This window comes from Gossypium arboreum, chromosome 11 (assembly GCF_025698485.1).
Source record: "Gossypium arboreum isolate Shixiya-1 chromosome 11, ASM2569848v2, whole genome shotgun sequence".
NCBI lineage: Eukaryota > Viridiplantae > Streptophyta > Magnoliopsida > Malvales > Malvaceae > Gossypium > Gossypium arboreum.
In genome coordinates, this window is record NC_069080.1 from 103,833,430 (window position 1) to 103,848,012 (window position 14,583).

The 14,583-nt window shown below is 35.3% G+C and overlaps 1 protein-coding gene across 1 annotated transcript; it reads left to right on the forward strand.

Moving 5' to 3' along the window:
* LOC128283924 (photosystem II CP47 reaction center protein-like) lies at positions 1-375 on the forward strand. Its single transcript, XM_053021335.1, has 2 exons — positions 1-121; positions 215-375. The coding sequence occupies exons 1-2, from the start codon at positions 1-3 to the stop codon at positions 373-375; spliced, it is 282 nt and encodes a 93-aa protein (XP_052877295.1).
* Positions 376-14,583: the final 14,208 nt, after the last annotated feature.

Here is a 14,583-nt window from a genome sequence, read left to right on the forward strand (position 1 = left end):
ATGGGGCGGTTGGAGTATTACAGGGGGGACTATAACAAATCTGGGTATTTGAGTTACGAAGGTGTGGTAGGAGCACATATTGTATTTTCGGCTTGTGCTTCTTGGCGACTATCGGCATTGGGTATATTGGGATCTAGAAATTTTTGTGATGAGCGCATGTGAAAACCTTCTTTGGATTTGCCCAAGATTTTTGAAATTCATTTATTTCTCTCAGGAGCGGCTTGCTTTGGCTTTGGCGCATTTCATGTAACAGGATTGTATGGTCTTGGAATATGGGTGTCGGACCCTTATGGACTAACTGGCAAGGTCCAACCTATAAATCCGGCATGGGGCGTGGAAGGTTTTGAAACTAAGAGCGCTTTCTTATCACAGTAGATACAATTGTAAAGAAAAGGATGATTTGGTTATTACCGACTTAGAATAAAGGAATAAGATGTACCGAAAACCGCATTTAGGATGAGGTATGGGCACTATGAGTTCCTTGTTATGCCCTTTGGTTTAACGAATGCCCCTCTAGTGTTTATGAATTTGATGAACCGCATTTTTCGGCCGTATTTGGATAAGTTTGTGGTGGTCTTTATCGATGATACATTAATTTATTCTCGAGAGGCAAGTGAACATGTGGAACATTTGAGAACTATTTTGCAGACTTTGAGAGATAAGCAGTTGTATGCCAAGTTTAGTAAAAGTGATTTTTCGCTTCGAGAGGTTGGATTCTTAGGACACATCGTGTCGGGTGATGGAATTAGAGTTGACCCAAGTAAGATATTGGCTATTGTAGAGTGGAAACCATCGAGAAATGTGTCGGAGATTAGAAGCTTCCTGGGCTTGGCAAGGTACTATAAATGATTTGTTAAAGGGTTCTCAATGATAGCTACTCCGATGACGAGACTGCAAAAAAAAGAGGTCAAGTTCGAGTGGACGGATAAATGCCAACAGAGCTTTGAGACATTAAAGACCTTGTTGAATGAGGCCTCAGTTTTAGTGCAATTGAAATCGGGAAAATAGTTTATGGTATATAGCGACGCCTCCTTAAATGGATTGGGGTGCGTACTTATGCAAGAAGGTAAAGTCATAGCTTACGCTTCGAGACAGCTAAAGCCACATGAGAAAAAATACCTGACGCATGATTTAGAGTTGGCCGCCATCTTGTTCGCGTTGAAAATTTGGAGACACAATTTGTATGGCGAAAAATGCTGAGTGTTCACTGACCATAAAAGCCTCAAGTATTTGATGACTCAAAAGGAGTTGAACCTACGTCAATAGAGATGGTTGGAGTTGATAAAAGACTATGAGTTGATAATCGACTACCACCCAGGAAAGGCGAATGTAGTCGCTGACGCGCTGAGTAGAAAGTCATTATTCGCCTTGAAGGCCATGAACACTCAGTTGTTTATGGCCAATGATGGTTCTGTTCTAGCAGAACTGAAAGCTAGACCGATGTTCCTTCAAGAGATTTGTGGAGCTCAGAAGGGTGACGAGGAATTGTAAGCCAAGATGACTCAGAACAAGACAGATTGTGAATCAGACTTTCGAATTGGTACCGATGGGTGTATAATGTTCAAAGATAGGGTTTGTGTACCCAAGGACAATGAACTCATTCAGAGGATTTTACAAGAGGCACATAGTGGTTGCTTGTCTATCCATCCGGGTAGTGTGAAAATGTATAATGACCTGAAAAAAATATACTGGTGGTCGGGAATGAAAAGAGACATTTCGGAGTTTGTTTCTAAGTGTCTAGTTTATCAGCAAGTAAAGGCTAAACACTAAGTACCTTCAGGTTTACTTCAACCTGTGATGGTTCCCGAATGGAAAAGGGACTGTGTAACCATAGATTTCATTTCGGGGTTATCTTTGACGCTAAAAAAAAAGGATTTTGTTTGGGTTGTTGTTGATAGGCTTACCAAGTCGGCACATATTATACCGGTGCATACCGACTATTCCCTTGAGAAATTGGCTGAAATGTATGTTTCTAAGATCGTAAGACTTCATGGAGTACCCTTATCGATTATTTCGGATAGAGACCCAAGGTTTACCTCACGGTTTTGTAATAAGTTACATGAGGCATTAGGAACAAAACTGAATTTTAGCACTGTATTTCATCTGCAAACCGACAGTCAATCAGAAAGAGTGATTCAGACCTTAGAAGACATGTTACGGTGTTGTGTTCTCGAGTTTCAAGGCAGTTGGGAAAAGTACTTACCATTGGTTGAATTCGCCTACAACAATAGTTATCAGTCAAGTTTGAAAATGGCGCCTTATGAGGCTTTATATGGACGCAAGTGTTGGATGCCCTTATATTGGACCAAACTAAAAGAAAATCAAATTCACGAGGTTGACTTAGTAAAAGAAATCGAAGAGAAAGTTAAGGTGATTCACGACTGGTTGAAGGCCGCTTCAGATAGACAGAAATCCTACGCGGATTTGAAATGAAAGGAAATTGAGTTTCAAGTTGGTGATAGGGTGTTTTTGAAAGTATCCCTGTAGAGGAAAGTCCTCAGATTCGATAGAAAAGGCAAGCTAAGTCCTCATTTCATAAGACCTTATGAGGTTACTGAGAGAATAGAGCATGTTGCCTACCGATTGGCTTTACCCTCAAAGTTGGAAAAGATTCACGATGTATTTCATGTGTCTATGTTACGTCACTATAGATCAAATCCTTTGCATGTGATCACATAAACTAAGGTTGGGATTCAGTTGGATATGACTTATGATGAAGAGCCGATTAAGATTTTGGCTCTGGAGGTTAAGCAATTGAGGAATAAAAGTATAGCATTTGTGAAAGTTTTGTGGCATAGACATGGAGTCAAGGAAGCCACATGGGAACCCGAGGAGACTATGAGAGATCAATACCCGAACTTCTTTACAAGTAAGATTGTCGGGGACAAAAATACCTAAGGGGGGAGAATTGTAATAACCCGATTTTGGGCCTAGTCGGAACAGTAGTTTCGGGACCACTAAAGCTTAATCTAGCTAATGAGGGGACTATATTGCAAAATAGTTGAGAGTCTAGGGTTTCGCCATGAAATCATATGCGTTGTTAACTGAAATTTTATGGAAGAATATGAGTTTTGGTTGTGAAATAAACAACTTTTGTAAAGTGATTTTCATGGAAAACCCCTAAAAGGACTATTTTGTAAAAGTTATAAAATAGGTCGTAATTGTGTGAAATAATGGAAATTTTGGGTTGTCAAAAGAGTAATAAATGGTTGGTTAAGCTTGGCTAAGAAGGAAATTCGATAAAAATCGATTTTCGGGCCTAGAGGTAAAATGGTCATTTTATGAAAGTCTAGGGGCAAAATGGTTATTTTGCCCAATTTATAAATTATTGAGCATTTAGATTTAATTGATGATTAAATAACTAAATGTTGTCATTTTAGATCAAGAAATATGAAAACTAAACTTGGACCGGTGAAAGCCCAAACTTATGGATTAGGCCGATTAGTTGCTCACATTTTGTAAACCAAGGTAAGTTGTATGTTAATAATGTAATTATATTGTTATGATGTGTGATTGAATTGATATTGCATAAATTGTTTTGATTGTGAATATGGGTATGTATGTTGAGAAATTAATGTAATAAAGACTCCCGGTTGAACATTAGGAATAGATTTGGATATTCATGCCATGACATTAGTGATATGTGTGCCAGTGTAAGACATGTCTGGGACATGCATCGGCTACATTATAAGAGTCAGTGTAAGACATGTCTAGGACATGCATCGACATTGAGACGAGAGCTAGTGTAAGACATGTCTGCGATATACATCGGCCTCGAGATATACAAGCTAGTGTTAGACCTATCTGGGAATGGCGTCAGCTTGTTGTGTGTCAGTGTAAGACCCGTCTGGGACATAGCATTAACACCGATAGATGAGAGCCAATGTAAGACCTATCTGGGACATGGCGTCGGCATTGATATATGAAAGTCAGTGTAAGACCTATCTGGGACATGGCATTGGCATCTTATCCCATGTTTGGGGATATTGAATATCCTGTAGTATTCCAAATGGTTCAACGGGAGATTTATGGTATATATCAAAATGAGAGAACTTATGACCATGTGGTGAGTGGCACATGTACCTAAATGAGAATTACAAAATACGAGCTTTATTTAGGTTGTATGTTTAGTAAGGAAGGAAAGTGAGTAAGTTATGCTTATGACCACTCGTGTATTTTACATGAAGTACAAAATGTGAATTCAATCAACGTTGTATGCTTGGTGAGAGACGAATATGAACAAATAATATTCATGAATCCTCACTTGCGTGTACAAATTGAGTTATATTGGGAGTATGATCCCTCATGGTAACTTGTAGTTATTTCATTATTTACATGCAACTTACTAAACTTTATACTTACCTCTTTTCCTTTCCATTTTCTTATAGTGCCACCAAAGTAGCTCGTGGATCATAGCCTTAAGTCGTCTTAGCCAGTCACACTATCCTTGAAGCATTTGGTATAACAAGTTTTATCATTTTGATTATGGCATGTATAGGAACTAGTCTTTTTGTAATGGTCACATTGTCTTGGGCCAAACGAGTGGCTTGTCATTGCTATTGAGTCATTTTGTATAATGCCATGGATAGTGGCTAATATTAATTACTGATAAATGTAAATGATGATCTTCTTTTGGGAATGAGTAAATTGAATGGTTTTGCATGTTGTTGGGTTTGTTTATGAATAAGTAGAGTGGCCCTAATATGTGGAATATTTGGTTGGGGGCTGATTTAGCCATGTGGTTGTGTATGAAATTGGTTTGTCTTGGTGTAGTATAGCTTGGTACAAGTAAAGGTGGAAAATGGGCTTGGTAAATAGCTTTATTTTGTCCACACGGGTAGACAAAAGGGCGTGTGTCTAGGTCGTATGTGACACACGGTTTGCACTATGGGTGTGTGGTCCGGCCGTGTGTCTCCTGCACCTTAAATTTGCAAGTCAGTATGCATGGTAGTAAACACATGGGCAGAGACACGGCCGTGTGTCTCAGCTGTGTGGAGAACAAGGCCTCTGGCCACAGACGTGTGCCTTGGCCTTGTGCCCCTAATTGGTTGCTGAGGTCAGAAACAGAATGTTAAGTTTTTTACACACAGGCGTGTCATGGCCATGTGAGGGACATGGGCTATAGACATGGGCGTGTGCCCGGCCATGTGAAAACCCCTGTAGGTTCGAGTTTGGAACTAAATTCACACAGGTTTGGGACACGGGCATGTCCCCTTATGCTTAGGCCGTATGAACTACATGGGCCTTCAGCATGGCCATGTCAAAATGGCCACATGGGCGTGTCGCCTTTCCACACGGGCGTGTGCCTCTATTTCAAGTGACATATTTCTAAGTCTTTAACAGTGTTCAGATTAATCCCAAATCGTTTTCTAAGTGTGATTTGGACCTTGCAGGCCCATATTAAGAATTTCTAGATTAATAGTGAAAAGTTTTAAATTTGAGCTAGTTTTTATAACTCAGAAATGATTGTATGCATGCGTTTAAGTCAGGTAATGCCTCGTGCTCAGTCCTGGCCTCGGACTTAGGTAAGGGGTGTTACATATTCCCATCGGTCCCAGTTGAACGTAAGTGGTCGTCTGTATCGCTTGCTCCATTTAAGCTATTACCAGGTAGAGAATTACGTCGCAAACCAAAAGGTCGACCTTGTTTGAGTAGAATACGTAATAATATGGATATCAGGGAAAGAATGAACCAACAAAATTTGTGTCGATGGTGTAGGAACCCAGGTCATACAATTCGATCATGTCCAAACCGAAATAGTTGATAATTACTGTAATGAAATGATGTTGCATTATTTTTATTCCGCCTTATTCAAAAGAATTTATATTTTATTAAAAATATAAAATTAATTTACAATTAAAATATTAAAAACTTCTTTTTTATTAAATGAAACAATATAAAAACAGCGTCTACAAATATATTAAAAAAATCAATGTATATGTCGGTCGGAATCAGTGCTACATGGGGGTGGACAATGGTTACGTGCTAGATTCCTCCTTGGTTGCTCCGGCGAGGGTTGTGGTTGCTCAGGTTGTGGGTGTTAAGAGGATGACCCACTTTGGTAGAATAAAGAACATGGAGTTGTTTGCATCACCCATGGCAGAAGTGTTTTAACCCCATAAGGTGATAGGGAATGGTAATGAGATGAGTTCGTCGACCGTGCCTCGTGCGATCCCTCAGGCGACGATGGCCTATATATCATCGGTTGAGTCGTTAGAATAGTCAGGAAAGGAGATGCACTGGGCCATGCATTCCAACCTACCATAGGACTGGGAAAAGGAAACATATAAGAGTTAGGATACATATAAGGACTAGAATATGCACCTGGCATAATCTAAAGGGGCTGTGATGTGGATGTCGTTGATTGAGGCATTAGGCTCGGTGATACTATGGGTACTGTTGATGGGCCCGGTGATTGTGTGGGTGCTGTTGAGGGGCCCGTCTCATCATCCCTACTCCTTGGATTTAAAGGGCCCCGTCGTTCACTTCCCACACGGATTTGCCGACACCTTTGCTCTTCTGATAGCAAATATGGCTTGCCATGGATCCTAAATCATGGTATGTAATCCGGGGTGCACGCTAACTCTGGGACAATGATCGGTTTGCGATCAGGTATATGATCGTACCGGTTTTCCCAAATTTTAATATATTTCAACCAGAATAACGGCCAATTTGTATTCGCTAGCCATAAGTTGATTTTGTATTGCTCATCGAGCACCTCAGGTTCCTCAGAACTCGGTTGTCGAAATCTAAATTGTCGCAACACTCTATCCGTCTGGTGCATCTCGACAATAGAATAGTTTACCGATGAGACCTTAACATGCCAAATGTTCGGATTTTGAAAGAATTTTTTTCGGAATTATTGTCGTATTGCCGGATCCTCGTATGGTGTCCATTGAAACTATATGAATAGGATAAAAATATTAGTTATATATATAATATTAAATACTAAGTACTAAATATGAAACGACTATTTTATGTATATATATATTTTATTTAATACTTACTTGCACTTTCGACTTTTGGTCTAATAAAAGTCGTATATCTTCAAGAGCAGTAAGTATTCCAATATAACTCGCCGGATGGTTCCACCTAATTAAATAAATTTTCAGCATACAATTTTATTTTAAATCTATGAAATAATTGTAACATCAAATGAAAATTTTACCTCATTATGAGTGGGAATGTATATGGGTGGTTCATTCTGTAACACCCCGTACCCGAGTCCGTTACCGGAATCGAACACAAGGTGCACACAGACTTAACTTAACTATTTCACAGTCCATTGAGAAATTTCCAGACAAGCTGGTTACTGCATCACTGTCGCCTTAAAAATCATATCTTGAGTTTCAAGGCTCGAAAATCAGTTTCGTAATTTTTCCCCGAAACTAGACTCATATGTCCATCTACAGATTTTTTTCTAGAATTTTTGGTCAAGCCAATTAGTACAGTTTATTAGTTAAAGTCTCCCCTATTCCAAGGTTCGACTACACTGACCTTTATGCATTACGAATTGGATATCTTCCGGTACAGGTCTTCAATACTTATGATGTTTGTTTCTTTAGAAACTAGACTCATATAGGAATCTATACATATATGGCATGACTCCTAATAATCTCTGGTTAATATACAATGAATTTCCAAAGTCGGAACAGGGGATCCAGAAACCGTTCTGGCCCTATTTCACGAGAACTTTAATATCTCTTAACATATAACTCATATGACCGTTTAGTTTCTTCCATATGAAAGTAGATTCATCAAGGTTCATTTAAATAATTTATTCACTATTTAATTCCATTCCTACAAATTTTAGTGATTTTTCAAATGCTCACCACTGCTGCTGTCCGTATCTGTTTTCAAGGTAACTTTACCTATTTCGTGGTTTCCATGGACCAACTAGAGTTTTGTCATACATAGGTCCACATATACTCATATTTAGCCATTCCAATGGCTGATCATTTGCCCAACACTTCCATTCCAGTCCATACTCACATCATGAAACCATACATATATACATAAACACAAATAGTCTAATGCCATACCCCACTTTTACGAGCCATTTTCGCATGGCTGTACACACATACATCGCAAAACGTATTTGAAAAACAACAAAGGGTAGTCCTATACATGCCATATCCAGAGTTCAACTAAAGAGTACCAAAAGGGCTTTGATAGTGTGGATGACTTCGACTTCGATGATCCCGAATCCGATAGCTAACAAGCAAAATCTATAAAACAGAGAACAAAGAAACGGAGTAAGCAATTTATGCTTAGTAAGTTTTAAGCAAAACAAAGTGTTCTCAATCACTATCATTGGTCATTCATTTCAACTGTTCGATGAAGTTAATCTAGAGCTTCATCTCGATCTATAATGTCATTAAACGCAACACTTGGCTGCCACATATATACTTTCGAATAATAATGACCTAGATGGTCAAATATTTCCAAAGCACATGCTTCATCAATTATCAGCTTTCAATAATCCTTTCCACTTGTTCATAATCACATCCATACTTAAGCTTACAAATCATAATCCTTACCTCTTTGATACTGATAATTCACCTCAAATCACTCCACCGATGAGTAAGTGATACGTACTGAACATCTTAAATACATAATACTTATTTGATGGTAACTTAATGCGATACTCAATATCAAAGTCTTACTTGAATCCTAGCATTTAGCCGTCGGGTCTTTAATGCTCGGATATAGTACGAAACACGGCCTCACGGACATTAATCAAGAAAATATTCTCGATAAAGCCTGCGGGGTTTTAACCCGGATATAGTACTGACACAAATGCTCTTCGGGACTTATCACATTTATACACTTTCACATTCATCACATCGGCCATTAGGCCTTATCACATCTATACACACCTTCACATTCATCACATCGGCCATTAGGCCTTATCACATATATACACACCTTCACATTCATCACATCGGCCATTAGGCCTTATCACATATATATATCTCATACAAATTTCATATTTTTTCTTGTACATCAATTTCAGCAATAGCTTATAAGCAACTCAAATAGTTTCATCAAAGTTAACAACAACATCACATATTCACTACAAGTAGTTTTCCTGAGCAACAGTCACTAAATTGTTTATAACTGGAGCTACGAAATTCAAAATCAATTGACGTTAAATTTCCCCGAATGTAGACTCATGTATATTTCATCCATAAAATTTTCAGAATTTTAGGTGTGGCCAATCAATACCATATTTTTCTTAAAGTTTCCCCTGTTTCACTGTTTGACTAATCTGACCACTCTTCACTACGAATCAAATTTTTCATTGTACAGAATTCATAATGTGTTCTATTTGATTCCATTTAAAACTAGACTCATTAAGGAGTCTAAGCATATAAATCTTATCTCATAACCATTTTTGTACAAATTATAATGATTTTCCAAAAACAGAATAGGGGATTTCGGAGTCATTCCGACACTGTCCCGCACAACTTTAAATATCTCTTTATAGGAAATTTCTTTGCTCACACGGCCTCTTTTATAAGGAACTAGACTAATTAAGCTTTGATTACATATTTTATTCAGCCTATAATTCCACACCAACAATTTATGGTGATTTTCTAAAATCATGTTACTGCTGCTGTCCTAAGCAAATTATTACAATTTGCTCTTAAATTTCCAAGTCCAAACACTTATGAACTTACCATTTGAGTTTTAAACATATCATGACCACATCATATTTTATTAAATCAACTCAGTATGTCCTATTTTGGTTGAATTTACTCAACGTTTGATCACTTAAAACTTACCTCGGAAGTTGCCGAACGATTACGACGGCTATTCGATCACCTCTTTCTTTCCCTTATCCAACTTTGATCCTCTAGGCTCTTGAGCTAGATCAAACAATTTACTTCTCAAATTAAACATAGTCATACGACATCCATATACATTTTATGCTAGCCGAAATGTATAATGTTTTGTAACTTAACAAACTTATCATACATTATGTATTCATAATATTTGTGCAGCCAATTATCCATGGTCATACACACACAATCAAAAATAAATACCAAATTTTCATATCCTCTAGGCCCTAAGCCGAATACACTTGTCATGTTCACCTACATTTTTCAAGTACAACATTCTCATTTTCGGCATTAGTATCAAGCATAATAGCTAATTCTTCCCACCACTTCATCAATGCAATCATACCATCACAAATCAACTTAAAATAACCATATCTAATAATCAAATACTTATAGCATTGTACATTTCTCACATAGCAAGTACAACTAAATTCATTATTAATATATATATATATCTAAACACTTAACTACAAGATTTAGTCACCATTATCAAATCATAAAACAGCTTATAACCATCATCTATATTTACTTCACATAAACCGAAATAACCATTACATCATCTTTAAAACACTTAGCATTTTACCCATTTAATCAAGCCAACTCTCAAGACCATTCCATCACACAAATTATACCATAAATCATACTTACAATTTCAGTTAATGCATGACCGAAACTCACCATCATTAACATCATTATCGAACCAAAACCAAAACACATCTATGGGATGAGTAGAGTTTGAACTAATCATCTCAAACATGCATAGATTTTCAAGAATCATTCAATACATACCTCATTCTAGCCATCTTCTAAGCCAAAAATCAAAGCAACCAAACTTTCCTCTCCCTCCCTTTAGGCTACGGCAATGGAGGACAAAGATCAACCAATTTTGATTCAATTTTCTCTATGACCCAATGCACATACCTTGGATTTTTAGCTTGCTATCTTGCTGAAATTCTCAAAGCATATTTCTTCTTTCCTTCTCCCACATTCGGCAAGAACAAGGTGGGAATGTATGGCTTCTTTTTTTTTTTTTTTTCTAATACTTATTTCCTATTATAAAACCATGTAGTCATTATAATATTAACACAAAGTGCATGTTTTTTTGTATCCCATACCATCATGGCCGGCCACTTCCTCTAGAGTGGGGAATTTGACATGCAAGTACAATTATTTTGCAACATGCATAAATAGGCCACTTACATTTGCCTAGCACATTTCTAAATTCTTTCACATAAGTCCTATTTAATAAAATTCACTCACAATTAACAAAATTCAAACATGAAATATTCAAACATACAAATTCCACATACAATAAGCACAGAATATAACATCTAATTATTTTTTTGTGACTCGATTTTGTGGTCCCGAAACCACTTTCCGACTAAGGTCACATTAAGGGTGTCACACATTCGACATAAAAATGGAAAGCGAAACTGTGCCCATGATTGTAGTAGTGATAGACAACCTCCGATTTTGGCTTTATTTGGTCGCGTCGCCCGCACATCTCCCGATACAATGTTACCAACATGGTAGACTCCGAACTAAGTTCGCCAACTTCTCTAAAATCAACTAGTTTCAGCAGCCACCTTAAATGTACTAGGTTTCGTGACAAGTTCAGCATCAGATAATCTCCAATCATCTCAAGGATGTGTGCTCGAGCATATCGTATTCTTTCAACTTCAGTCGAACCATTCCTCGGCTCTGGGAATGTATCTCGTAACCAGCCTATCTCAATCCGACCTTCGTAAATATTATCTGAAATCGCACCCAAAAGATCGTAACATATCGCTCCCCAATCAGCAGATTGAACGAACCCAGTAAGTGTGGACCCATCCACCGGCAATCCTAATTGTAACTGGACGTCCTCCAAAGTGATAGTACACTCTCCACATGGAAGATGGAATGTGTGCGTCTCGAGTCTCCACCTCTCTATTAACGCGATGATGAATTTTGGGTCCAACTTGCACCCTCGGCCTATAGTGGCGCGTGCCAAAAACCCGCTTCCCTCAAGTAATTTTCTATCATCGGTGATGGTGGACTAGACATATTATGAATATAACATTGTAACACCCTATCTACAGATTGTTATAAAAAATTATAAAATACAAATTAATTAAAATTACATAAATGAAAAAAATATTAAATAATATTCAAAAATTAAAATTAATTAAAATTACATAAATGAAAAAAAAATATTAAATAATATTCAGCATTTAAAATAAATCGTTACCATTTTCATTTGTTCGACGGAGATATGTTTATGATCGAGACGAATTAATTCCCCGGCAATTGCTAACACGATCAAATATTTTTGAAATTATAAAAAAATAATATTAATTTTAAAAAATAAAGTAAATAACTAATTATAAAGAGCTTTGAGAAATTTAATGAGAAATTTGAGAGCTTTAAAGAGAATTGTTAGAGATTTTTGGCTAAATTTTGAAGAAATTAAGTGTGAAATATAAGTAGGGAGGTTTTATAGTTTTTTTTTTTTACCATTGGAACCCCCCAACGGTAAAAAAAAATTCAAAAAGAAATAGTCGTTTCTGCCAGCAAAGCACTCCCCCAAGGGCGCGCTTTGCTGGATTTTTTCCCCTAAAACACGGCCACGTAAGTGCATTTTGTCAAAACGGGCCTTTTTTCGTAAATAATTGGCCCATTTTCATAATTTTATTTGGAAATGAGGCTTTTTACGTAAATGGGTCAGGAATCACATCACCATTTTTATAACTTTTTTGTAATAAAAATCACGCATGACAAAATTATATTCCAAAATCAATTCAAAAGCTACGATAGAAAGTGGAATTTTTTTTTGAAAAATAGAAAAGTGGAATTTGAATGAAAAGTATTTGTTGTTTAAATTTATTTTTGAAGGTCCATATAAATTTCGAAGTTTGTGATTAGAAAAAAATCAATTTTAAAACTTTGACGAAAATAAAATCTCGTCTAAATAAAATTTATTTCTATTTTAATTTTAAAGTTCTTATTGTTGAATAGAATCCATGGTCCAAAACTTTCCATGAATTTCTAATTAATTTAATGATAAATTTCTAACATTTGCATATTTTATCAAAATAACTCTAATTTGTTATGAATATTTTATTAAGTGGATGTTCATCATTATCAAGATAAAGTTTTAATTTACTTTAAATTCTAAGAATTATTAGAATTAGATCTCTACTTCTTTTATACTTCTTATGTCTATAAATAGAGACTCGATGAAGTATTGTAAATCACTCTTTTTATCAATAAAGTACATTATCTATTGCTTTAATATTTTCTTTGTTATTTATTCTCTCCATCTCTATTTATTTTATAATACGTTATCAGCACGATCTTGCTTAAAGTAATAGTTCTTTTTATCGACGATCAAATTTATCCTCTATGATTTTCAATTTCTTTGACAGCAAGATGCAAAGTTTTTACAGAAAGTTTCTTTTATTTAATATTTCATATCGATTATTATTTTCATTCTTCTTTCATTATATGTTATCATTATTTTGATTAACTTATTTTACTTTTTGTTTTTAAGGATGGTGAAAGATTTGATACCGTTATCTATATAAAATCAAGAATATTTTTAAACGATCTCATACCATTTAGTGATGACATTGATTTTAAAAATCTTCAGATTTTGATTTAAAATCCACACATGTTTGCAATGGTGATTATGAAATAAAGAATCTATTAGGATGTTTATAAGTTTGTCCTAGTAAATCTATTGCATTCCCAAAGTAAATGTAAACATAAAGAAAATAAAAGAAATACTCATGAACCACTAAAAGTGAGAACATAATAATAAATAAGAGAACAATGAGAGCTTTTAAGATAACTTTTCAAAGGGTAAATATAACTTTTGTTATCAATGTGATATGAAAAGATTATTGGTCACATATGTGACGTATGCCCAAATATTTTATTTCATTAATATTCTTTGAGGAAGATATGAAAATGTAGTAATGAATTCTGTCATTACAAATAGAAAATATTTATCATATTTGGTACTAAAACAAACAAATATTATTACAATATTTGATAATACAAAATTAGTCGAAAACTCCGAAGAGCTAATATATCACTATCTAAAAATACAAAATTTGTGATGGTTAATACATTACTTTTAAAAGTTATTTGTATACATTACTTTTAAAAGTTATTTGTAATGGATCTCATATTGAAATTGTGAATGAGAAAATATTATTCATATGAATAAAAATGGGATTGAGTTATTAATTTATATTTATTTTATAATTTTGTGATATTCTTTTGTCATCATCCTATTAAAGGGTTGAAAGTAAAATATTTGACTGTGAAAGATCTACTTATGAGCAATAGAATATGATAATTCTATCTAAAGTTTAAAAAAAATTGTGAGTATAACTCTACAATTATTTAGAATAAATTCTCAATTAAAATTACGTGGTAAAATATTACCGATGAGAACTTATAAGAGAGAAAACTTATGTATGAAAAGTCATTACCTCGAAAATAAGATCCACTTTCAAAGTTTGCTATTAATAGATTTTTGTGCATTTGAAGATTTTATCATATTTCCTAAAGCGAATATTGCATATAATTATTTGAAAATTATATTTATTAACTTGATGGTATTATAGACTTCACATTGATTTACACATTTCCAATAGTAAATGTCACAATAGTAATTATATGTCGATACAAATTAAAATGAATGATAATAAAATTATCAATTTGTTGCAATTTAGTACAATTAAAACAC